General features: G+C 46.1%; 1 protein-coding gene and 1 non-coding gene across 8 annotated transcripts; both read right to left on the reverse strand.

Moving 5' to 3' along the window:
* Positions 1 to 477: 477 nt before the first annotated feature.
* bod1l1 (biorientation of chromosomes in cell division 1-like 1) lies at positions 478 to 24,381 on the reverse strand. Of its 7 annotated transcripts, none has more exons than XM_076988029.1 (30): positions 24,146 to 24,381; positions 23,455 to 23,579; positions 22,749 to 22,945; positions 22,085 to 22,564; positions 21,395 to 21,544; positions 21,049 to 21,212; positions 20,611 to 20,707; positions 19,677 to 19,806; positions 19,481 to 19,550; positions 17,234 to 19,343; positions 16,974 to 17,041; positions 16,533 to 16,638; positions 13,801 to 13,880; positions 12,939 to 13,071; positions 12,017 to 12,813; positions 11,427 to 11,505; positions 7,057 to 7,112; positions 6,935 to 6,974; positions 6,863 to 6,898; positions 6,734 to 6,774; positions 5,039 to 5,108; positions 4,847 to 4,941; positions 4,590 to 4,635; positions 4,326 to 4,378; positions 4,167 to 4,218; positions 3,973 to 4,025; positions 2,851 to 2,935; positions 2,276 to 2,393; positions 1,732 to 1,806; positions 478 to 1,639 (listed from the first exon to the last, which is right to left on the reverse strand). In XM_076988029.1, exons 1-30 carry the CDS (start codon positions 24,260 to 24,262, stop codon positions 1,516 to 1,518), a joined length of 5,847 nt encoding a protein of 1,948 aa, XP_076844144.1. In that variant the 5' UTR covers positions 24,263 to 24,381; the 3' UTR covers positions 478 to 1,515. The 7 variants fall into 7 exon arrangements, with proteins under 7 accessions (XP_076844144.1, XP_076844143.1, XP_076844141.1 ...); XM_076988028.1 differs by having other exon boundaries at positions 6,734 to 6,777; XM_076988026.1 differs by having other exon boundaries at positions 6,734 to 6,777; positions 6,863 to 6,974; positions 22,085 to 22,534.
* A 194-nt stretch (positions 24,382 to 24,575) lies between these two features.
* trnal-aag (transfer RNA leucine (anticodon AAG)) lies at positions 24,576 to 24,657 on the reverse strand. Its single transcript has one exon. It is a non-coding gene; the product is annotated as a tRNA-Leu (tRNA).
* Positions 24,658 to 27,028: the final 2,371 nt, after the last annotated feature.

Raw genomic sequence — 27,028 nt, forward strand, 5'->3', positions numbered from 1 at the left:
CATAAGTCGCGAGGCTGTTTGACATCGGGAGTAAGAACTCCTTCTGGGATGCATTTGTGAAGCAGTAATATACTGAAATTATTCAACCTGGGATGCCAAATACGTTTTTGTTTCTATATTGCAGTCATGCAGTGCCCTCATGTGGACGTGGGGAAGGAATGTATTCCTGAGGTTTCTCGATAATGTCAATGGCGGAAAAAGAGATGTTAGTTTGGGGATTGGATTGCATCTGGAGGAAATACCTAAATGGGACATGTGAACGGGGGCTCGGGCGGAAGACTTCAGTTTGCTCCCGTTCACATGATTATCATTAGATGAAGGAAAATTTTCAGACAGAATAATGAAACACACACAGACTCGTATTAATAGAAATACGTGAAGGATAGTGATTAAGTATTCTGTGTGGGCATACACACTTTCACAATCTACCACGATGTCCAGGTGAGTCAAGGAAATGAAAGAACACCTGCAAGAGTGTAACAAATCAATGAAGTTTATCACCTTAGAAACATCTGAAACTGGAGCACACAGCTCACCCACGCTGGCCTTGAAATACAAGCCAACAGCATAAAAGAAACTACTGAACTCTTAACATTCACAGAATGAGTGTCTTTCTGTTGACCATAGCAACAGGAACAGGACTTAACAAGAAACCCCAAAACATGCATATGGCAAGACCTATGAAACTCAAGCAAACTTTAAACAATATAAAACCAACTTAACTGTACATTTTGTAAATTTAGATAATACTTTACAGACTATGATGTCATGTTCAGTCTTAAGTGTGAGGAAAACATAAGGTGTGAAACACTTGGTAAGTCTGGTCAAAAACCAGAATCCAGTCACTCATTAAGCTATCAGACATAGGCAACAAAACTATATTTTATAAGGTTGCCGACGCTACTTCTGTGCATTATAGTTATTCCCATGTTCAATATGTTGAAGCACATTCTAGGACTTTGTGAACCACACCAGATGACGGGGATGTATTTACAGCTAAAACAGGAAGGCACACAAGACAACAGCACATTCTTAGCCAGGGATGATACCAGCAAAATCCAAGCAGGTCGTTTGGTAAATGCTGCTAGCAGGCTTCTCTTGCCAGTGAATCACAACTTTAGTCAGTTGTTTTTCAAAGTCAGTCTGTTCAAGCAGTTTTGTCAATGAGTCGTTAGAAATCTGAGGGCTCAGCCTGCCTCCCCGAAGACTCAGTGACTCAACGTGGTCATTATTGGTATCTGACTCTGTAAAAGTGCTCTGGAAACAGCAGTGTGGCGTGACCTGTAGGCAGGAGCCCGTCGGCGCAGAGCGGAAATCGAGAGTGTGAACACCATCTTCATGCCTGGGAAATCGCTCCACAGCCCAGAGTCAAAGAGCCAGTCAAACCCATTTGCCCTGATCCAAGAACATGTTATTGCCACAAATAAAATGAATAAAAACCCCAGCGAGGTGTCATTAGCGAGGTGGCCTGCGTCATAATCGCTTCTGTTATTAAACGGGTGTTTCTGGAAGACGTCATCGTTTGGCTCTCTTGGAGGGGGGCTCTTCGGCTTTGTGGCCCGCGCGGGTGCGTGAGGTTGGGGGGCTCACCTCACGCTTCCGCCCCTTCTGCGCACCAGAGACCGGACCTCGAGAAGCTCTGACACACAAAGGGAGAGGGTATCATTTTGTCAGCTGAGAAATAGTAATGTTAAAAAAGGACTTCTAGAAAACACCGAGATGGCGCCGTACCGCGTGTTCGGTGAACTTTCCTCTTTCCCACTCAGCCTGCTACCTGCTCTGGTGGACGGTTTACTCGGTTTACTTCTGAATGAAGAATAATGAAGAACAACAAACGAAGGCTCAACAGATGAAGAAACAAGCAAGTTCAGTTCACCAGCCGCAAAAACACCAGTGCAGGTTCTCCTTAGGTACTACAGGAATATTTTAAATATCCAACAGGTCTTTAGCGGCTCATCCAGGGTTGTGATCAGTCTGGATCAGCTGCAGACAAATCTGGGCACCTCAGACGGTTCTCTAAACGACTCAGGGCTACACGTAGCAACACACATCAATCAATCACTACATCTGCTGCCTGAACTACCAGATACACCATACACATCCTGAGATACTCACTGGAAGATGTTTTAGGTGTTATCTTCTGATTGGTCCACAGATTTAAAACAACAACTATGGATTGACTGAAAAATTGCTAGTGTGTTATGTTATGGAGGAGACTCACACGATGGCCACGAAGAACATCTGTGAATTCTAAAAGTGAGTGGCGTGTTCTTACTTCTCGGCCTCCAGACGCGAAGCAGCTCGTGTTGTGGCTCTCGGTTTGGTCTCCTCATCCTCCTGTTTCTCCTCGTCTTCTCCAGTCTCCGCCCCTCCCTCTCTCTTCTCCAGGACGGCTGCACAGACAGGGTGAGCACCAGCAGGGTGAGCACCAGCAGGGGTCGCCAGCAGCGCCACTCATCAACCAATCTCCACACGAAGGAGCACGTGTGTGCGGGTGCCCTTACATACATACACACAGGTGGGGGTTACCTGCTCGTGTACACATAGGTGGGGTTACACATTCATGTACACACAGGTGGGGGTTACCTGCTCGTGTACACATAGGTGGGGTTACACATTCATGTACACACAGGGGGGGGTTAACTGTGACCATGTAGATCTGGTTTGGAACCTGAGCAAATAGGTGGCAGACCTGCTGTCTACCAAAAAGCCGATTCACACACACACACACACACACACACACACACACACACACATGCGTGTGCACACACAGACGTTTAGACACACACACACATATACACACACACTCACACACATACACACAAAGACAAACACTACAAACACACTCACCTGATTCATCTGTAGTAGATGTGCTTTTCGAGGGCCGGCCCCTACGAGGAGTCTTCCTCACTGGTTCATTCTTTTCCTCTCCTTCCTACAAGAGCACACAGACACACTCACTCAGATCTGACTACACGTGTAGGTGGGCATACTGTATTAAACACGCATGTGTGTATAAGAAGATGTAAATCCCTGCGTCTCTTGTTTATGTGTTTGTGCGTGTGTTTGTGTGGTAGGTGCCCTGCGACAGCTGAGCTGCGTCACTGGGAACGTGTGCTCTGATTGGCTGCCTCGCAGGCACCGCCCCTGCATTACACAGGTGACTTAGCAATAGAGGGAGATTCAGACTGAGGGCGGAGCTGGGGGAGGAGATTCAGACTGAGGGCGGGGTCGCCAGAGACTGTTATTGGCTTGCCCATTAGGCAAACAAATTTAACTATAGTTCCTGCATTTAATTATGGACATTTTTTGCAGCAGGACCCAGGCAGCGCGTGGAATTGCCTCAAACATATGGCCTTCATATTAAAAGTCCTTGAGTCATAATGTGGACCTCTTGGGCAATGCACTGCATATATAAAGGAGTCCTGTTGCATAAATCTGGCATCTATTAGATGCTTCATGCATTATTTCATGTGACGCTTTTTAATAATGGACAGAGATCTTTCCTTACAGCCTGGAAGTGCAGAAACACAAATTAAATTAGTAAACTGAGCAAACGTCCTCCGTTCAAACGTGAGGAGGTCTGTGTGAGGAGGTCTGTCCCTCCCACACATCTGGCTTCTGTAAACTGTAGGGCAGGGACAAAGCAGGCCAGTATGTCTCTTTAAGCACTCGGGAAGATTTGGATGTGTTCAAAAGTAATTCAAAGAAAGCTGGATTATTCTGTAGTCTCAGCTGGTGCTGTGTTCAGCTGGATGAAGTGTGGAGTGACTCTCCACCCAGCACACCTGGACAGGTAGCTCACACTCTGTGGGGTCAGCACACTTAACACCAGTCTGTGGGGTCAGCACACTTACACCAGTCTGTGGGGTCAGCACACTTACACCAGTCTGTGGGGTCAGCACACTTAGTGTATTGTACATGGGCGTGTGTGTGTGTGTGTGTGTGTGTGTGTGTGTGTAATCTATTTACCGTCTCCTCTTTAGGGTCTTTACAGCTCTCACTCTCTTCCTCCTCAGTCAGTTCTGAGGGAGAAATAAACAGACACGAATAAAACTACCACAGTGACAGAAGCAAACAAGCACAAACAATTCTTTCACACAAGCACACGTGTGTGTGTGTGTGTGTGTGTGTGTGTGTGCTGGTTGCGGCATGCATGCGGGTACCACTGTCATCTTGTGATCTTTTCATGGTATCCTCCTCTTTTGCAGGCAATTCCTTAAAACACAATAAACTAATAAATGAAGAAATTCAACATGCATACAAAACACATTTCTTTTTCATACATGAACTTTCATATTCATTACAAACAGAAAAGGACTCACTTTCCCAGAATCCTCAGTCTGGTCAGAGCGCTTTCTCTTGAGGGCAGGTTTAGCTGCACAGCAGATTACAGGTACATGCATTGTGTATGTTGAAGCACAGACATGGTAACAAATAATCTCTCAAAAACATTCTCATCAGGATGCTAATTCAGGCATGTATCTAGCCTCTGATTGGGTAAGAAGTCACTTAACATTCCTGCAATCTTTACTTTCTAAACAGATGGTCTGAGACTGTATATTAGAGAACACGTCATGGCCACTCACCTACAGAAGAAGGCTGAGTTCCAGAACGTCGCCGTCCTCTGCGCACCTGCGCGCGCGCGCGCACACACACACACACACACACACACACACACACACACACACACACACACACACACACACGCAAACGCACCGAGCATCCATCAGAATACAGCTGACGAGGGAATCGATGATGTCTAAGAGGGAATGAAGTCCAAGCTGACATGCTAGCAGATACGCCACCTCTTTTTGCTCTCCACCCCCTGGTCTGCGGACTCCACCTCTTTTTGCTCCACCCCCTGGCCTGCAGACTCCACCTTTTTTTGCTCCACCCCCTGATCTGCTGACTCCACCTCTTGGGGCTGTGATGTTAACCCTTATGGGAAAACAGGGATTTCAGATGCATCACTGTGCCAGCTGGTGCTCGTGTGTGTGTGTGTGTGTGTGTGTGTGTGTGTGTGTGTGTGTGTTACCTGTGTCACTCTGAGTCTGGGACTGAGTTGATTTGCTATGGTCTCCTTCTTCACCTTCCTCATCCTCGCTCTATCAAACACCAAACTCAGTTTAGAAGGAGTGTGAGAGTGTGAGAGAGACAGTGTGTGACAATGGGGGAGGGGGGGGTAAGAGGAAGGGGGATAGAGAGAGAGAGAGAGAGAGAGAGAGAGAGAGAGAGAGAGAGAGAGAGAGAGAGAGAGAGGGAGAGAGAAGGTGTGTGTGTGTATGAGTGGATGTGAGAAGCATATGTGATAATGGAGGGGAGTTAACAGGGAGAGAGAAAAGTGTGTGTATGAGAGTCTGTAATGAGATGAGAGAGTGAGACAGTTAGGGGTGGGTATCACCACTGATTTCCCAGTTCGATTCGATTTCGATTCACAAGGTCCCGATTCCGATTCACAACAGTTAATTCTTTTTTTAATATCAATTAATGCACACACTTCCACATAGCTCCTTTACCAGAAAAGGCATTGAAAGCCTTTTAAAGTGCAAGTTTTTTTTTTTTTTTTTTACATGTAACAAAAACATTTATGAACATAGTTCTGAATATTGTAAACATTAAGGTCCAAAAACTAAGATTTATTCATGACTGGTTTCTGACATCTTGGAGATTGTCAAATTTTTCTGCAAGAAAAGGAGCTGATCAACATGTTGAGGAGTGAGACAGCTCCTTTGTGCAGTAACAATATTGATCAACATGTTGAGGAGTGAGACAGCTCCTTTGTGCAGTAACAATATTGATCAACATGTTGAGGAGTGAGACAGCTCCTTTGTGCAGTAACAATATTGATCAACATGTTGAGGAGTGAGACAGCTCCTTTGTGCAGTAACAATATTGATCAACATGTTGAGGAGTGAGACAGCTCCTTTGTGCAGTAACAATATTGATCAACATGTTGAGGAGTGAGACAGCTCCTTTGTGCAGTAACAATATTGATCAACATGTTGAGGAGTGAGACAGCTCCTTTGTGCAGTAACAATATTGATCAACATGTTGAGGAGTGAGACAGCTCCTTTGTGCAGTAACAATATTGATCAACATGTTGAGGAGTGAGACAGCTCCTTTGTGCAGTAACAATATTGATCAACATGTTGAGGAGTGAGACAGCTCCTTTGTGCAGTAACAATATTGATCAACATGTTGAGGAGTGAGACAGCTCCTTTGTGCAGTAACAATATTGATCAACATGTTGAGGAGTGAGACAGCTCCTTTGTGCAGTAACAATATTGATCAACATGTTGAGGAGTGAGACAGCTCCTTTGTGCAGTAACAATATTGCCAGCTGTTCAGAAAACGTCACGGCTTTATACTTGACGCGTCGCGACCGGCGTGAGGGTCCGCGCACCGAAAACGACGTAATCGCGGTGGCTCCACTCATGCCGTTGCTTCGCGAGCTCGTGCACCTCTCGAATTTTATAACTTTGCGCACGCAATGAATAAAGTCATGTTTGCAGGGTTCATACACCTTTACAAGGTGGAATTCAAACACGTCACGCAATATAAAATGCAAGACGTAAAAACGGTTCGCATATGCGGGGAAAGTTAGCCAATTCTAAAGATCGATCTCAGGTTTAATAAATCGATATCGAATAATTCAAATGAAGATCAATTTGAATCGAAAAATCAATTTTTTAAACACACCCCTAGAGACAGTAACACACTTCATCCTCACCTTTCGGGGTGCCGTGTTTTCAGACTCTTTTGCCTGCGGCTCTGCTGGGACAAGTGTGGTTATTCAGACAGATGTGCACACGGTTGTGTTTACAGACAGCAATGATGGAAACATAGAGCAGGCACACACCACTGTCCTTGGAACACGCAGACGCGTGAGCAGACGCAGACGCGTGAGCAGACGCAGACGCGTGAGCAGACACTCTCCCCCGGCGTGTGGTTCTGCTGCGCACACACTCCTCCTGCACACGCCCGCATGGTTATTCATACATCTCCACCTGCTGGATGTACTGGTGGATTCCTGTAATTGTAGAGTGTTCTTACCACTTCAGACACATCTGACCGATCCTCGTCCTGACCATCTGACTGGGATGTGCTGCCTACAACAAGGGCAGAGATTACACATCCCAATATAGAACGCACGCACGCACGCACGCACGCACGCACGCACGCACGCACGCACGCACGCACGCACGCACGCACGCACGCACGCACGCACGCACGCACGCACGCACGCACGCACGCACGCACGCACGCACGCACGCACGCACGCACGCACGCACGCACACACACACACACACACACACACACCTCACAGGCAGTCATGGCCTGGTGGTTAAGGAACTGGCCTTGTGACCGGAGGGTCGTGGGTTCGATCCCCAGACCTGAGGCCATGACTGAGGTGCCCGTGAGCAAGGCCCTTAACCCCCAATTGCTCACTTGTATAAAAATTAGATATAAATGTAAGTCGCTCTGGATAAGGGCGTCTGCCAAATGCCATAAATGTCTCACCAATGTCTTTGAGTTATTTCAATCTGGATTTAGATCCCATCACAGCATTGAAACAGCACCAACTAAAGTACTGAACGATCTCTTAATAGCCTCTGATAAAGGACACATTTCTTTTCTCATACTGCTAGACCTCAGTGCTGCTTTTGACACAATTGATCATAATATCCTACTTAATAGGTTGGAGACACTTATTGGCATAAGAGGTCAAGCACTCTCCTGGTTCAGGTCCTACCTGACAGACTGTTACCAATTTGGACTAGTAAATAACGAATGCTCAGAGCATTCCAAGGTAAAATATGGCGTCCCACAAGGATCTGTACTGGGCCCCATATTATTCTCATTATATATGCTACCACTGGGCACCATCATTCATAGGCATGGTATTAGCTTCCATTGCTATAATATTGCAGATGATCTCACTACTATTCTCAAGATTGAGAAGTGCGTCCAGGACATTAAAAACTGGATGGCGTCTAATTTTCTTCAACTAAATTCCGATAAGACTGAGGTGCTGATTCTTGGGCCTAAAGCTGCTAGAAGCAATTGGGCTGATATTCCCCTTACCCTAGATGGTTTTTCAGTAACAGCTAAATCTACCGCAAAAAGCTCAGGTGTCACTATTGATTCGGATCTTTCATTTGACGCACATAAATGCAACGTCACTACGGCTGCCTTTTTCCATTTACGTAATATCGCCAAGCTGAAACACTTACTTTCATTAGCTGATGCAGAGAAGCTGGTCCATTCTTTTGTCACTTCAAGATTGGACTACTGTAATAGTCTTGTAATTGGACGCTCTAAACAGTCCATAAAGAAGCTACAACTTGTTCAAAATGCTGCAGCTAGAGTCCTAACTAAGGCCAGAAAATGTTATCATATTAGTCTCACTCTCGAGGCATTACACTGGCTTCCAGTTAAATATCGAGTTGAATTAAAAATTCTTCTGTTAACCATTAAGGCGTTAAATGGTCTTGCCCCACAATATCTGAGTGAACTCATTGCTTACTACAACCCATCTCGCCCTTTGCACTCCCAAATTGCTGGATTTCTCCTAGCTCCAAAAATTTGTAAGACTGCAGCCGGAGGCAGAGCTTTCTCCTTTAAAGCCCCTCAGTTATGGAATAGCCTTCCAGCTCCAATCTGAGATTCCTTACACAGTTCCAATCTTTAAATCTAGACTTAAGACTCACCTATTTAATCAAGCCTTCAGCTAATATTCCCCTTGTAAGGTGTGGGGCTCGGGGGCCCCCCAAACGTTGAGATTTCTGGTAATCTGAGATGTTGATGCTGTCATCCAGCTGTGTCATGGCATCACTCTAGTTGTGACAATGACTTGACTGGAAAGCAATGTCTCAGTGAGCCCTCATGACTGTGGTCAACTCTGAACCCCTCCCTTTAGTTATGCTGCTATAGATTAGCCTGCCGGAAGCACATGCTAATCACTGGCACGTGAGCTATGTACGTTTAAATCAATGGTTGTTTAAATTGATGTCCACACACTCAGTCTGTATTGTCCATCTTTTTGCATGCTCCTACCCCAGACGATTGCATGCAAGCACCTACAAGCACCTGGGAGATGGTCTGTACTGATGCCGGGGTTAGATGTGCCATTGCCACAAGAGGACGCGCTGATGCTAGCTCCTACCTGAAGCTCACCATCTACACCGAAGAGACTGTGACTGGAACAAGAACCTTAACTTTATCTGTAGAACCATCCTGGCACCACGGACTTGTGCTAACGGGCCGCCCAATGGAGGATGGGTTCCCGTTTGAGTCTTGGTCCTCCCGAGGTTTATTCCTAATCCCCACCATCATAGGGAGTTTTTCCTTGCCACTGTCACCTTTGGCTTGCTCATTAGGGATCTGGACCCATACGATTGTAAAACTGCTTTGTGACAACATGTGTTGTGAATAGCGCTATATAAATACAGTGGGGAAAATAAGTATTTAGTCAGTCACCAATTGTGCAAGTTCACCCACTTAAAAAGATGAGAGGGGCCGGTAATTGACATCATAGGTAGACCTCAACTATGAGAGACAAAATGTGAAAAAAAAATTGAGAAAATCATTTTGTCTGACTTTTAAAGAATTTATTTGCAAATAATGGTGGAAAATAAGTATTTGGTCAATAACAAAAGTTCATCTCAATACTTTGTTGTATATCCTCTGTTGGCAATGACAGAGGTCAAACGTTTTCTGTAAGTCTTCACAAGGTTGGTACACACTGTTGCTGGTATGTTGGCCCATTCCTCCATGCAGATCTCCTCTAGAGCAGTGATGTTTTGGGGCTGTCGGCGGGCAACACGGACTTTTAACTCCCTCCAAAGGTTTTCGATGGGGTTGAGATCGGGAGACTGGCTAGGCCACTCCAGGACTTTGAAATGTTTCTTATGAAGCCACTCCTTTGTTGCCCTGGCAGTGTGTTTGGGATCATTATCATGCTGAAAGACCCAGCCACGTTTCATCTTCATTGCCCTTGCTGATGGAAGGAGGTTTGCACCCAAAATCTCACAATACATGGCCCCATTCATTCTTTCATGTACACGGACCAGTCGTCCTGGTCCCTTTGCAGAGAAACAGCCCCAAAGCATGATGTTGCCACCCCCATGCTTCACAGTTGGTATGGTGTTCTTTGGATGCAACTCAGCATTCACTGCAATTCACATTCACTGACAAGTTGTGTTTTTACCAAATAGTTCTACTTTGGTTTCATCTGACCATATGACATCCTCCCAATACTCTTCTGGAACATCCAAATGCTCTCTAGCAAACTTCAGACGTGCCTGGATATGGACTGGCTTAAGCAGGGGGACACGTCTGGCACTGCAAGATCTGAGTCCCTGGCGTCGTAGTGTGTTGCTGATGGTAGCCTTTGTAACGTTGGTCCCAGCTTTCTGCAGGTCATTCACTAGATCCCCCCTTGTGGTTCTGGGATTTTTCCTCACTGTTCTTGTGATCATTTTGACCCCACGGCTGAGATCTTGCGTGGAGCCCCAGATTGAGGGAGATTAGTAGTGGTCTTGTAGGTACATTTTCTGATTATTGCTCCCACAGTAGATTTCTTCACACCAAGCTGCTTGCCTATTGCAGATTCAGTCTTCCCAGCCTGGTGCAGGTCTACAATTCGGTTTCTGGTGTCCTCCGACAGCTCTTTCGTCTTCACCATAGTGGAGTTTGGAGTGTGACTGTTTGAGGTTGTGGGCAGGTGTCTTTTATACTGTTAACGACTTCAAACAGGTGCCATTAATACAGGTAATGAGTGGGGGAAAGAGGAGCCTCTTAAAAAAGGAGTTACAGGTCTGTGACAGCCAGAAGTCTTGCTTGTTTGTAGGTGACCAAATACTTATTTTCCACCATTATTTGCAAATAAATTCTTTAAAAGTCAGACAAAATGATTTTCTCTTTTTTTCACATTTTGTCTCTCATAGTTGAGGTCTACCTAATTGGTGACTGACTAAATACTTATTTTCTCCACTGTAAATTTGACTTGACCCGACCCAGTGGTGTACAGATGTGAGGACACACTAGATATGTGTCAAATAGAGTGCTTGTTTACTCCTTGACTACTACTGATCACTACTTAGACATGTTTGGTAAGTGCATCCTTAAGACAGACAGCACACAGACAGCACTGTCATACTAGTACCAACACAGGACGACACACTGCACATTTTACAGCGTCCCTGGTGTTGTATCATGATTATAAGAACAGCCAGGTCTATGGCCACAGCCCTTATGTAGGTGTTCACTACACTTATGGTGCTCCATGAGTAGCAATATAGTGAATTGCCAACCCCCGAACTAGAACATTGAATTCAGACACACTAGACAATGGCTGATCCTCTGATTACAACACCACACAGTGAGCAGAGTGTGAATTGAGACACAGCCCTTTAACTTACTGGCTTGTTTTGCTAGTTTAGGGGGTCGTCCTCTCCGTGCTGGCCGAGTCTGAGACTCCTGCACTGATTCTGGTTCAGCCTGAGGAACACACACACACACACACACACACACACACACACACACACACACACACACACACACACACACTTTTAAAAATCATCTTGTGTGTTTGGTAGGTGTCGGATGTGTCCAGGTCTGAGCTGTGTGTTGTGGTGTTAGGGGGTGTGTGTGTGGTGGGCGACTTTGCAAGAATAAGCAAAAACAACCCCTGTCCATAACTACAGAATACATACCCCCACTCCTACAGACACATACCCCCACTCCTACAGACACATACCCCACCTAGAGAAATACAGTTCACCCCTCACATTTCTGAAGATATTTAATTGTAACTTTTCATGGGACAACACTGACAAAATGACACAATGAAATGTGTCTATGTGCAGCTTATATAACTGTTTATTCTTCCTTCAAAAAACCTCAATATACAGACATTAATGTCTAAACCACCAGCAACAAAAGTGAGAACCACGTGAGGAGGCTGCACAAAGACATCAGAGAGATGCATCTGAGATTCAGTGGTACTCACCACGTCCTGGCCTTCCACGTCTCCCCTCTTGCTCACATCCTGGCCTTCCACGTCTCCCCTCTTGCTCACGTCCTGGCCTTCTACGTCTCCACCCTGTCTCACGTCCTGGCCTTCCACGTCTCCACCCTGTCTCACGTCCTGGCCTTCCACGTCTCCACCCTGTCTCACGTCCTGGCCTTCCACGTCTCCACCCTGTCTCACGTCCTGGCCTTCCACGTCTCCACCCTGTCTCACGTCACGGCCTTCCACGTCTCCACCCTGTCTCACGTCACGGCCTTCCACGTCTCCACCCTGTCTCACGTCACGGCCTTCCACGTCTCCCCTCTGTCTCACGTCCTGGCCTTCCACGTCTCCCCTCTGTCTCACGTCCTGGCCTTCCACGTCTCCCCTCTGTCTCACGTCCTGGCCTTCCACGTCTCCCCCCTGTCTCACGTCCTGGCCTTCCACGTCTCCCCCCTGTCTCACGTCCTGGCCTTCCACGTCTCCCCTCTGTCCCACGTCCTGGCCTTCCACGTCTCCCCTCTGTCCCACGTCCTGGCCTTCCACGTCTCCCCTCTGTCTCACGTCCTGGCCTTCCACGTCTCCCCTCTGTCCCACGTCCTGGCCTTCCACGTCTCCCCTCTGTCCCACGTCCTGGCCTTCCACGTCTCCCTTCTGTCCCACGTCCTGGCCTTCCACGTCTCCCCTCTGTCTCACGTCCTGGCCTTCCACGTCTCCCTTCTGTCCCACGTCCTGGCCTTCCAAGTCTCCCCTCTGTCTCACGTCCTGGCCTTCCACATCTCCCCTCTGTCCCACACCTGCACAGCACACACACGAGACACACAGTCATGTAAGATTTAGCACAGAAATGTGTGAACTTAAATAGTTTAAAATTGTATTAGTGCTTTAAGGGCAGGACCACAGCACGTGTCTGGACCCTCACATGAGTTCTCGTGAGTGGTGGCAGGCTCACGTGTTTCGGCTGGGTGATGTTCCCCCACAGGTTCACGTGTCTCCATAAGGAAGGATTTGTTCTGGTCCTCCTGTTTACGCGTTTCTGGTTGTGTCTCTGCAGACTGGTTAGAAGTAGGTGCACACAGAAACACAGGGGAGTATCAGAGGGGTGTGATCAACACACACCTGTACCGACACACACACACACACACACACCTGTACCGACACACACACACACACACACACACACACACCTGTACCGACACACACACACACACACACACCTGTACCGACACACACACACACACACACACACACACCTGTACCGACACACACACACACACACACACACACACACACACACACACACACACACACCTGCATCGACACACACACACACACACACACCTGTATCGACACACACACACACACACACACACACACACCTGTACCGACACACACACACACCTGTACCGACACACACACACCTGTACCGACACACACACACCTGTACCGACACACACACACCTGTACCGACACACACACACACACACCTGTACCGACACACACACACACACCTGTACCGACACACACACACACACCTGTACCGACACACACACACACACCTGTACCGACACACACACACACACCTGTACCGACACACACACACACAGACCCCAGAGGTCAGAACTCATTCTCCAAGCCGCAGCAACGCAGTGATGTGAGCTTACAAAGCAGAAGAGGCCTGGAAATACTCAGTAATAATCGAATATGGCATAAACAAACAAATCTCACACCTAATCATCAGAGTGTATTAAACCTCACAGCCACATGTAAATAATCATACTCACGTGTGTGTATGCATCTGGTTGTTCATCACTAGGAGTGTGTGTGCATGTTGTGCGAGTTTCGGGACTAGCTGGAGCAGCTTCTATGAGCGGGCAGACAAAGTGAGATCATGTGTCACAGGGACTTAAGACAAACATATCATAACATATCACACCCGTACAGAGAGGGCTTGGCCTTCTGACCACATCATCACACTCCTACAGACAGCGGTGGGCTTGGTGTTGAGGCGTCACATGATTAGCTGCAGCTAGTCAATGCCAAACCTACATGATTATTAAACATCCCAATACACACATCAATAGGACGTTCATTCCTGAAGGTATATTACACTATTGCCGTAGGGTATTACATCTACATTACACTAGCCAACGTGTCTGTGAGGAGTCTGTTCACCAGTGCAATTCAATTCAATTCAATTCAATTTATTTATAAAGCACATTTAAAACCGCAGCGGACCAAAGTGCTGTACAGCAGATTAGCAGATAAAATACAAGCAAAATACAATACAGATTAAACAAGTTAAAAGAGATTGAATAGTAAAAAGAATAGAAAAATAAAATATTATTAGGTTAGTTAACATTATAGGCCAAGGAAAAAAGGTAGGTTTTAAGGTGGGCTTTGAATTCGCTTATTCCTGTTATACTCCTAATATCCAGGGGTAACAAATTCCACAGTCTGGGAGCAGCAACAGAAAAGGCCCGGTCCCCTTTCTGTCTCAGACGAGACTGTGGAACATTCAATAATGATTTACCAGTAGACCGAAGTGACCTTTGGGGCTGGTAAGGGAGCAACGCGTCGCTTAAATACACCGGTGCCATGCCATGGAGGGCTTTAAAAACAAAGAGCAAAACTTTAAAATGTACCCTATATTTAATGGAAAGCCAATGTAGCGAGGCCAGGACAGGTGTAATATGTTCCCGTTTTTTTGTACCTGTGAGTAATCTGGCAGCAGCATTTTGGACAAGCTGCAAACGGGCCAAAGAAGACTGACAGACTCCCATATATAGAGAGTTACAATAATCGAGGCGTGAAGTGATGAAAGCATGTATGACTATCTCAAGGTCCTTAAATGATAAAATAGATTTCAGCTTTGCGATGTGTCTTAACTGATAAAAGCTGCTCTTTACAACTGAGTTTATTTGTTTATCAAATTTTAGAGCATGGTCAAAGATAAAACCTAAATTTTTCGCATCATACGATGTGTTGGGAAAAAGATGCTTCAAATCTTCACTAATAGTTTGGGAGCTTGAAATCGGACCAAATATGACCGCCTCGGACTTTCCTTCATTAAGCTGAAGGAAGTTATTAGTAAACCACTGCCTGACTTCCTTCATGCATTCAGATAGCCTATACAAAGAATGATTATCCCCTGGTTTAAGGGGAAGATAAAGCTGTGTATCATCTGCATAGCAATGGTACGAAATTCCAAATTTCTGAAAAATTTTTCCTAGGGGTGCCAGATATAGTGAAAAAAGTACAGGACCCAGGATTGAGCCCTGTGGAAGACCGTAAGTGACAGTAGCATGTGATGAAGACCATTTACCCAGCTGTACCGTGTAAGATCTGTCTTTCAGATAAGAGGAAAACCAATCTAGAGCTTTCCCCTGTATCCCAGCGAAGGTGTTAAGACGCTTTAAAAGAATGTGATGATCAACTGTATCAAATGCAGCAGTGAGGTCCAGCATTACTAAGATGACACAGTGATTAGAATCAAGAGACAGTAATAAATCATTTGTTAGTTTAAGCAATGCTGACTCTGTACTGTGATAGGCCCTAAAGCCCGACTGGAATTTGTCCAACATATTATTTTCAGCTAAATGTGATGACAGCTGGAGGTAGACTACCTTCTCTAAAACTTTAGATAAAAATGACAATTTGGAAATGGGTCTATAGTTAGAGAGGGTGGTTGGATCTAAGTTTGACTTCTTGATGAGAGGGTGAACTATGGCATGTTTAAAACACAAGGGGACATGCCCATTTATGAGACTGCAGTTGATAATGGAGAGAACACTGGGGCCAACAGTGTCCCAAACACTCTTAAGAAGGCGTGATGGAATAATATCCAATGAGCAATTTGTAGGCTTCATATGAGTTACAGTATCCGTTAGAGAGGACAGAGACACAGAATCAAACTGAGTCAGAAAAGTAGAACAGGCCATGAGCTCAGCAGACTCAAAACCTACTGTGCAGATGGATGATCTGATGGACTCAATTTTATCAACAAAAAAGCGGAGAAATTTTTCACACAATTCAGGAGAATCTTCGATATGGCTATTCTCATTTGGACATAAAATTGTATTGATTGTATTAAAAAGGACTTTAGGGTTATGAGAGTGACTAGAGATCAAATCTGAAAAGTATTTGGCTCTAGACATTTTTACAGAGAGCTGAAACTTTACCAGTGAAGCTTTTAATATTTCATAAGAGATCTGGAGTTTATCTTTCTTCCACTTTCGCTCAGCTTTCCTGCACTCCTGCCTAAGAGAGCGTGTTTCAGAATTAAGCCAAGGTTGGGTTTTAGCATTGGGTCTTTTAACTCTAAATGGAGCAATAGAGTTCAAGATGTCAGTGCAAGTGGAATTAAAGAGATTTAATAGATCTTCCAGATTTGTGCTTTGTAGGAAGAGGTCAGTAATATTGCAAAAGGGAGATTCCATGTAAGCGTCTGAGAACAGTTGAGCAGTAGCAGCATTCATAGTGCGGGTATAAGAGCTGCAGTGCAGGGTAAGTGTACCTGGAGTTCGGCTCCGATCATCACGAGAAGGGAGATTTGGTGTAGCAACTTCAGCCTGTGACTCTGATTCAGGGTCTAAATTAATCACTGGGACATCACACACAGCCTGCGACACACACACACACACACACAAACAACTTCAGCCTGTGACTCTGATTCAGGGTCTAAATTAATCGCTGGGACATCACACACAGCCTGCGACACACACACACACACACACAAACAACTTCAGCCTGTGACTCTGATTCAGGGTCTAAACTAATCGCTAGGACACACACACACACACACACACACACACACACACACACACACCCTTTTATAATACTGCCTTAAATATTCTAACGGGGCTACAACAGTGTTTGGGTTCTTACAACCATATAGTTTATGTGCGTAAAGTGTGCACTTATATTGCGAAAAACCCACGTGTGATGTCATTCTCACCTGTGACATCATTTCCTCTGCTGAGACGCTGTCTGCTTCCATGCTCTCTACATCCGCTTTCCCCTGAACTGGAGAACAAGAAGTTTAGTCACATCAATCTGAGCAACATTTATACCAAATACATGATATTCTTCAAATAAAAACTTCACTGCACAGGCTGCTGCATTATCCACAATACCAGAAGAATTCCTGTAGAATCTAGAGCACAGGTGACAGGGAAACTGTAGAATTATCTAGAAGATTAACTAAAAGCCCAGTACCATGGGGGTGTTGGTTTCTGTCCTGCGAGGTCCTGCCTCCCACCTCTGGTAGGACACCTGTGTCACCCTCCGGCTGATTCGTGACCACTTCAGGTTGTTCAGACGCATCGTCTGCAACATCTGAGTCAGGGGGCTGAGGCTCAGCCTGTTGTTGGGCAACAGAGGTCATCTCCATGGCAACCCGAGTGTCCACGAGGACACGAGACTCTGGGGTGAGACTCTGTGAGACAGACGTGTCCGAGTCCACTGAGAGATGAGATTCTTGGATGAGACTATGAGAGACAGACATGTCCAGGTCCACAGAGAGATGAGACTCTGGGATGAGACTCTGTGAGACAGACGTGTCTGGGTCCACAGAGAGATGAGACTCTGGGATGAGACTCTGTGAGACAGACGTGTCTGGGTCCATAGAGAGAAGAGTCAGAGCTGCTTCTTTCATCTTCACATCTGCTTCGTAGAACGAGCGGTCAACTTCCTGTCTGTCGTGCATCCCACCAACATCACTTCCTGCTGCAGAGGCACAGACATCCACCAGGGTCAGGAGGGCGTCGGCCTCCACGGGGAGAGGGTGCGGCTGGTCGTGGCTCTCCTGGCTCTCTGCAAGTCTCATGGCTTCCTCCCCCTCATCCTCCGGCTCCGGAGTGATGTCACTCAGGGCATCGTACGTGTCGTCAGGTACGGCTGCGGTGCTGGAATCAGCAACAACATGATATGACCCTGCAGTGGAGTCTGAGGACTCTGGGACTGCAACATCAGATCCCAGACAGGAGTCTGCAGGCTGATGGGGCGAGCTTGCAGTAAACCCAGGATCTGCAAGCATATCTGATGCTACAGCATGAGCGAGATCAGACTCTCTGTCCAGTGCTTGTGGGTCTATAAGATCTGAATCCTGGACAGAGGTTCCCATTTGTGGCTCTGTGAGATTAGACTCCTCCGATGGGCCTACAAGATCAGACTCTTCACAGGAAACTGAGCCCTGCCTAGCTGTGAGATCAGACCTTTCTGGTGCCTCCGGTGGCTGTGGGAGCGTTTCAGCTGCAGTCTGGACCTCCTCGGCAGCAGGTGGCGCTGGAGAGCTCCTCTCCTTCTCACTCTCGCCTGCCTTCTTTTCAGCCTCCTTCATTCGCTTCTCGGTCGTCTTCTTCGTGGCCTTCACTCTCTCCTCCCTCCTCCTCTCCCGCTCAGGGATGGGACCTTTGACCTTCGCCTCATGACTCGCTGCCTTCTTGTCCACCCTGCTAGCCGGCGGACTCTGAGGCTTCACATCGTCCCTGGACTTGGATCTTGGCTTTTCTGAGACAGATTTGACCTTTGACCCGGTCTCTGAGCCATGTTTGGGAGGCTCTGAGGCGGACGTCTCAGGTTTGGTCTTCTCGCCGCCGCCGTCCTGACGACCTTTAACTTTTTCTGAAGTTCTCGCCTCTGTGTGGCTCCTGGACCTTTTCGGAATGTCTTTGGGGTGCTTGTCTTTCTTTCTGTTGACCTCTGAAGCTGACTCGACCTCTGACCTCTCCTCGGTGGAGCCTGTGGAGTCCAGCCGGTGCAGTGATTTGGGGTCGGCCTTCCCCATCACCTTCTCTCCTTTCGCTTTTTCTTTTTCTCGGGGAATCTCTGAGGCAGCCTTGACTTTCTTCCCACACCTCGCTCCCTCCTCAGCAGCCGAGCCCTCCGACACGGACAGCCTCCTCTCCCTGTTGGCCGCCGAGCTCTTCCTCTCAGCTTTAACCTTTGAACCTTTCTTCTCTCCCTTGTCCTCAGCAGACGCCCGGCCTGCCGGCGCATCCCTGCACTCGGCGGTGCCGTCCGCCCCCGTCTTGCCGCTCTTTGGCCGGTGTTTGGGGCGCTCGTCGGAGACACTGCGCTCCCTCTGGCGGGGGGGGCCATCCCTGCGAGCGTGCCGCTCCCCACGGACTCCCCCCCTCTGACGGAGCGCCTCCTCTGAGCCCATCTCCAGGTCCAGGATGAACGAGTGCGTGCGCTGTTTGTCCAGGGCCCTACGGGGCTCGCTTGGGTCTTCGGACACGCTCCCGCTCCTCTTCCTCCGCTGCTCCTCTGCCTCGGACGACTTCTTTGAGGGCTTCGGGGGGGCAACTTTAGGCTTCAAAGTCTCCTGGAGGTGACAAAGCAGAAACGAGCTGAACAAAGAGACCAGTAGGTGAAGCGTGATGATCGGAGGAGACGGTGACTGAACAGAGTGACAACGTGATAAAACCACCAGAGATGTATGCGGCCAGGGAGGAGACTTACGTCCTTCTTCACCATGTCTGCATCAGCATCACTCTTCCTCCTGACTACAGAGTCTTCCTCCTTCCTGAAACTGAATAAAAGGAAACCATGACCATGACACAGATACACACACCCACACACACACCCACACACACCCACACACACACACACACACACACCCACACACACACACACACACACACACCCACACACACACCGTGAGTCTCTCTTCCTCTTCCTGCTGAGTGCAACTTTCTTTTCCAGAACCTTCTTCTCCTTCCGTGCCTCCTTCGCCTGGGGTCGTGGGGCCTCCTGATTGCATCCTGCTGTCACATGCTTTTCTTTCTCTGACAATGGACAGAACAGAGATCAGACACACATGCCAAAAGCCCCGTGTAAAGTCACACACAGAATTCTCCCCCTACTGATCAGTGTGTGTCCAGGAAAGCAGATGAATTAAGCAAAAGCATCATGCCACACACTACTAGAGTAGGTAGGAGCACTTAACACTGCAGCAAGGATTAAGCTTTATAGGTAATCAAGAGTGCACTCTGTAATATAAAACATGTTGCCAAGAGCAGAAAGAGTGGTGGTGGTGATGATGGTGGTGGTGATGATGGTGGTGGTGATGATGGTGGTGGTGATAATGGTGATAGTGTCACGTGATGGAGGTGGTGGTGGTGATAGTGATGGAGGAGACAGTGATGGTGGAAATGGAGATGGTGGAGATGGAGGAGATGGTGATGGTGATAGTGATGGCAGAGATGGTGGAGATTGTGATAGTGATAGTGGTGATGGTGATGATGATGATTGTGGAGATGGTAATAGTGATTGTGGAGATGGTAATAGTGATTGTGGGGATGGTGATAGTGATGGTGGGGGTGGTGACAGTGGTGGTGGAGATGGTGACAGTGGTGGTGGAGATGGTGACAGTGGTGGTGGAGATGGTGACAGTGGTGGTGGAGATGGTGATGATGGTGGAGATGGTGATGATGGTGATGATGGTGAAGATGGTGACAGTGGTGGAGATGGTGATGATGGTGGAGATGGTGATGATGGTGGAGATGGTGATGATGGTGAAGATGGTGACAGTGGTGGAGATGGTGATGATGGTGGAGATGGTGGAGATGGTGATGGAGCCTTGGCCTCACCCTGCAGCTCAGGCTGCGTGGCTCTCTGCCTCCTCTTCTCCTCCAGGCGCTCACGGTTCTGCTGCCTTTTCAACACACGCTCCTCCTTCTCCTTGGCCTACACATGCAGACATGAACAATGACAACAAGCAAGCAAGTTTAGGGAGGCTGTCATAAAGGGAATCAGAGACTGTAGCCATAATGGAGATCAGACTGTAGCCATAATGGAGATCAGACTGTAGCCATAATGGAGATCAGACTGTAGCCATAATGGAGATCAGACTGTAGCCATAATGGAGATGAGACTGTAGCCATAATGGAGATGAGACTGTAGCCATAATGGAGATCAGACTGTAGCCATAATGGAGATCAGACTGTAGCCATAATGGAGATCAGACTGTAGCCATAATGGAGATCAGACTGTAGCCATAATGGAGATCAGACTGTAGATTCTCTTACTGCAGAGCGGCGTCTCTGCTCCACCGTAACTTCATCATCCGAGTCGCTATAGTAACGGGAGTAGAGGAAAGGCTTGTGCACGTAGCCCTGACGTGCACCGCGAGGCTTTTTCTCCTTATTCTCCTCCGAGTCCTCGCCAGCAGACTTCATCTGGACCTTCTCATCTGCACACGCACACATGTAAAAATGTGGCGATCACTTTATCATAAATCACATACAACAGAGCAATAGGGGCGTGATTAAAAACAGAAACAGTAGATGAATAATGCAGGAGGGGCTTTGGTGATGGAGAGAAACAGGAGGGATCATGAAAGAATGATGAGGGCGTGTCTTAAAGCAGGCCCACCTTCTGATGTGATCTCTCCTTCCTCGGTGGAGTCTGACGGGGCCTGGTCTCCCTCACTCTCGCTCTCCAACGAGGACAGGTCGCTCGTGTGCACCGAGCTCACCGTGATATCGCTCAGCCCCTCCAGGTCGGAGTCCTCCAGGGAGTATTCTGGTAAAATACACACACTGTCATTAGCAAATAAGTAAGAATATGCACACGTATGCCCACACCCATGCAACTGTACCCACAAATTAATAGTGTAAAATAAATATTACAGAAATGCTGCACTATAATAGGAACGCTAATGTTAACACATTTCACACCCGGTCATGATTCAATAATAAACGCTGTGATAACTTTTACAGCTCAAATATTTGAGTAGTGGTGCCTTGTGAATTCCAGACTGTGAAGACTAATATGTGCTAATACTGATGTCTCTTGCCAATTCAATCCGCTGAGGTTTCCTTCATTTGTGTCATGTGATCTGTCATATCACTACCCACAAGGCCCAGCTTCTGCGAAGAAGCATCCAGGCCAGTGCAGCTCTAGTTAACATAGCCTAAAAACTCCACAGGCAGATAAGATGTGGGGCACTGCGACAGTGCTGAAGGGAGCCGAGTCGCGCTCCGTCACCGAGCTACGACCCGCTCCGTCACAGAACTACGTCGCGCTCCGTCACCGAACTACGTCGCGCTCCGTCAGGCGTACCTTCTTTCAGCCGCTCGCGGGCTCTCTGGCGGATGTGTAGCTTCTCGCCGGCGCTCTTCTGTGGCTCCGCCTCCTTGCTCTCCTCCCTGCTCTTCATCGACGCTTTGCTGATCTTCTCTTTCGCCTCATCCCTCTCCTTCTCCTCGTCCCTCTCCTTCTTCTCCTCCTCTCCCTGCTCTTCCTCCTCCTCTTTCTTTACCTCCACAGCCTCTGCCTCTCTCTCCATCTCACTATCTCTGTCCTCCTTCACGCTGGCCGCCTCTCCCTCGTTCACGGGCTTCCCGGCATCCCCCTCTGCTTGCTCCGCCTCTTGCTCCGCCTCCTCCACATTCTCCTCCTGCACCAGGTTCATGTCTGCCTCTCCCTCCTCCTGACTGGCCTCTGCACCCTGTGTCCTGCCGCCAGCCTCATCCTGACTCGCCGAGGAAGCGTAGTCTGCTGGGTCCACACCTGCACCAGGGACAGAAGCAGAGGAGAGTGCTGTCACACACACACACACACACACACACACAAGAATAGTGCACAGGAGGACAAAGAAAGTGAGGAAAAGTAGTGACAGTGGAGTCAGACTGTGAAAAACTGTACAAAAACAATAATAATGACAGCTTCGTTTTCAGACAGCTTCACTCTGTGTTTAGCTCTTAACCCGCATCCCCACTGTTACCTGGAGACAACAGCTGGGCCTCCTGAGTTTCCACCAATAGGCTGGGGGCAAGCGGAGGCTCCTCCTCCTCCACGTGGCTCCCGGGAGACAAGAACTGCCGCACGATTCGCTCCACCTGCGGCCGAAAGGTGTGGTGGATCTTGGGGTCCACCACCTGGGCCACGATGCGGTCTACGCCCTGTTCCAGCATCCCCGACCTGGCAGGTGTTTAAGAAAACAGGCTCACTAAATCAGAGGGTTCACTGTAATGACTAAAACCTAAAGGGTCACGTTGAACTGTGACCATGGTTCAAGAATTTCAGGTTTTGAGGATTCACGCATCACTCTTATTTTGCCACCCTGGTGATTACCCTATTCGTATATATTCTGTGTGCAAAAGCAAAGACAGGGAGGACTGTCTCAGCACAGAAGGGTTCTTTAAGTCATTTAGCTGGACCATGTTAACACTGCTGCCACCAAAGCTGGACTTCTTTCTCAGAGAAACTACATTAGTGATGGCCACAATTTCATTATGCCAAAGCAGTTTTTATTGCTTACAGCAGCTTTAATTGGATAATCAAACAGTCTCCATGTCAAAGCTGTATGTTTAAGGCTTCCCCCTTGAAGCTCCTTTCAACCCTATCAAGCACCACTCGGCAACACCTGAACACCAGAGAACTTTAGAAGAGCCTCAGCCTGGACCCCTGGTCTCCCCGTGAGCGCTTACTGCAGCACCAGCTGTCTGATGTTGTTTCGCAGCTGGTTCTTGTTCAGCTGGGGACTCCAGGTGTGGTTGGACAGGTGGTTGGACACAAAGTTGTCCACTCGCTGCCGCAGGTGCAGGTACGCGGGCTGAAACGAGACAAGAGTTAGGAACACTATATAAAACACCACCCCCACCTCTACAGCCAAAAGGCTTTGGTTATATATGCGTGTAGCTAATATATACACTGGCTACATGACAATGATAAAATGAATGAATTAAAAAATAGTTATAATATTTAGTTAATAGTTAAAGACGAATACAACAGTAACACAAGCAAGCTAACTGGCTGGCAGGTTCAGTTGTTGAAGTGAGTGACCCACCCCTCTTGCTATTTAACTTCAACACCAACAGTGAAACAACATGTTCGTTGGTCTGGCTTTGAAGCACTTTAACAGTGTGTCCTCTAACTACCCCAGCTACCCTTGCTACCCCAGTTGTCCCAGTTACCCCTGCTACCCCAGCTACCCTGCTACCCCAGTTACTCCAACTACCCCAGTTACCCCTGCTACCCCAATTACCTTGCTACCCTGCTACCCCAGTTGCTCCAACTACCCCAGTTGCCCCTGTTACCCCAGTTGCCCTAGTTACCCCTGCTACCCCAGTTGCCCTAGTTACCCCTGCTACCCCAGTTGCCCTGCTACCGCGTCGTTACCTTTGTGTCCACGTCCGCCATGCAGTCCCTCCTGAACTGGTCGAACAGACCTTGTGTTTTCAAATGATTGACGATCATGGCGACCAGCTGGGGGTCCCCGGGGGGTAAACCAGACATCGCGGGGTGTTTGGACCAGTTGACCGTTAGAGGATCTTCATCCAGTCGCGGTCAGACACGGTGCAGACCCGCCACCAAAGTGTTTAGATCGCGCTGTGGATGACTGCCCCGGAAGTGAATCTTTCATAAAGGAAGTAGAAAGACCCTACAGCGGTCTCTCTTCTACAACAGCGCCCTCTAGCGAACATGCGCGTCACGTTGATTTATATTAAAGTAGCTATCAAACGCTGCCCACGCGGTTAGCTCAGTTATTACTGTGATTGATAACTCAAATAAATGTGAGTTCATGCAAACAACTTGTGGAAAAACGTTGTGGCAGCGGTGGGATTCGAACCCACGCCCCCGAAGAGACTGGAGCCTTAATCCAGCGCCTTAGACCGCTCGGCCACGCTACCGACGAAACATCCGCCTGGAGACGGATACGGACACACAAACACACGTCCTATACAATACATACATTATACATGTACTATTATACAATAAATACATTATACACGTCCTATTATACAATAAACACATTATACACGTCCTATTATACAATCAATACATTATACATGTACTATTATACAATAAATACATTATACACGTCCTATTATACAATAAACACATTATACACGCCCTATTATACAATAAATACATTATACATGTACTATTATACAAAAAACACATTATACACGTCCTATTATACAATAAATACATTATACACGTCCTATTATACAATAAATACATTATACACGTACTATTATACAATAAATACATTATACACGTCCTGTTATACAATAAATACATTATACACGCCCTGTTATACAATAAATACATTATACATGTCCTATTATACAATACATACATTATACATGTACTATTATACAATAAACACATTATACACGTCCTATTATACAATAAATACATTATACACGTCCTATTATACAATACATACATTATACATGTACTATTATACAATAAATACATTATACACGTCCTATTATACAATAAACACATTATACACGCCCTATTATACAATAAATACATTATACATGTACTATTATACAATAAATACATTATACACGTCCTATTATACAATAAACACATTATACACGTCCTATTATACAATCAATACATTATACATGTACTATTATACAATAAATACATTATACACGTCCTATTATACAATAAACACATTATACACGCCCTATTATACAATAAATACATTATACATGTACTATTATACAAAAAACACATTATACACGTCCTATTATACAATAAATACATTATACACGTCCTATTATACAATAAATACATTATACATGTACTATTATACAATAAATACATTATACACGTCCTGTTATACAATAAACACATTATACACGCCCTGTTATACAATAAATACATTATACATGTCCTATTATACAATACATACATTATACATGTACTATTATACAATAAACACATTATACACGTCCTATTATACAATAAATACATTATACACGTCCTATTATACAATACATACATTATACATGTACTATTATACAATAAATACATTATACACGTCCTATTATACAATAAACACATTATGCATGTCCTATTATACAATAAACACATTATACATGTACTATTATACGCTATAAAATTATACATGTATAATTTACATGTAAATTATACAATAAATACGTTATACATGTCCTATTATATGCTATACAAATTATATGTCCTATTATACAATAAATACATTATACCTGTTCTTTTATACACTATACTCTAAACACATTATACATGTTCTATTATACACTATACACATACACGTTCTATTATACACTATACACCAGGGATGGACAACTTCCATGATAAAGAGGGCCAAAAAATTTTCAGCACTATTATTGGAGGGCCACATGACCACGCACTTCAAATAATTGGATATGAAAGACAATACAAATTATTCTCAATAAGAACACATTTTAAATCAATTCAGATCTGTATGTTTATTGCACGAACATACATCTATTTTCTGTATATAAATGCATTAACATGTCCTTAGCAACAAAGACAAAACATTTGCTTAATAAAAAAGTACAAAAAGGAATTTGAACTCATAAAGACACGTATGGATTTTAATATTGGTAAACGTTAGCCAACTTAAGTGAATGAAACGTTTACACGCGGCTATGTAATATTACTCCGAGATTATTCTCATAAAGGAAAAAACATGTCCTTATTTCGGATTTATTAAGTTCATATAATAGACGAGGTTCTAGGGGGGAACGTTTATTTAAAATCCGTTCCCCTGCCATATTTACTTTACTGTACACAGTGAGGATGCACTACTGGTGTGAGTGAAACGTATTCACTAATAATTAAAACAAGCTTTGATTCATTTCAGTGAGTGTAAGAGACCAGCTTCTGTAGGGGGGGAACATTTTTAGACAGGTGAAAAATCTCTCCCATACAAAGTGCAGAAAAGTATTTTTCAATACATGTAATAAGGGTAAACATGCGTACCTTTAATCAGTACAACAAATTACTGACATTTTTACATTCAAATACATGCTGTGCATACGTAGACTTTATCCAGTTGTGGTATTTTCACACAGCTGGTATTGAACCACCTTCCACATCTGTCACAAGCAATGTGTGTAGGATATTCATTTGTTGAAAGTCATGTTCAAAATAAAACATCACGCCAATTCTTTGATATGTCTGACATTATTACTTACCCACAAAGTTTCTGCAGTTGACTCACGTGCTTCCATCTCACCACAGAAGTGACATAGC

This window comes from Brachyhypopomus gauderio, chromosome 2 (assembly GCF_052324685.1).
Source record: "Brachyhypopomus gauderio isolate BG-103 chromosome 2, BGAUD_0.2, whole genome shotgun sequence".
NCBI classification, from domain to species: domain Eukaryota; kingdom Metazoa; phylum Chordata; class Actinopteri; order Gymnotiformes; family Hypopomidae; genus Brachyhypopomus; species Brachyhypopomus gauderio.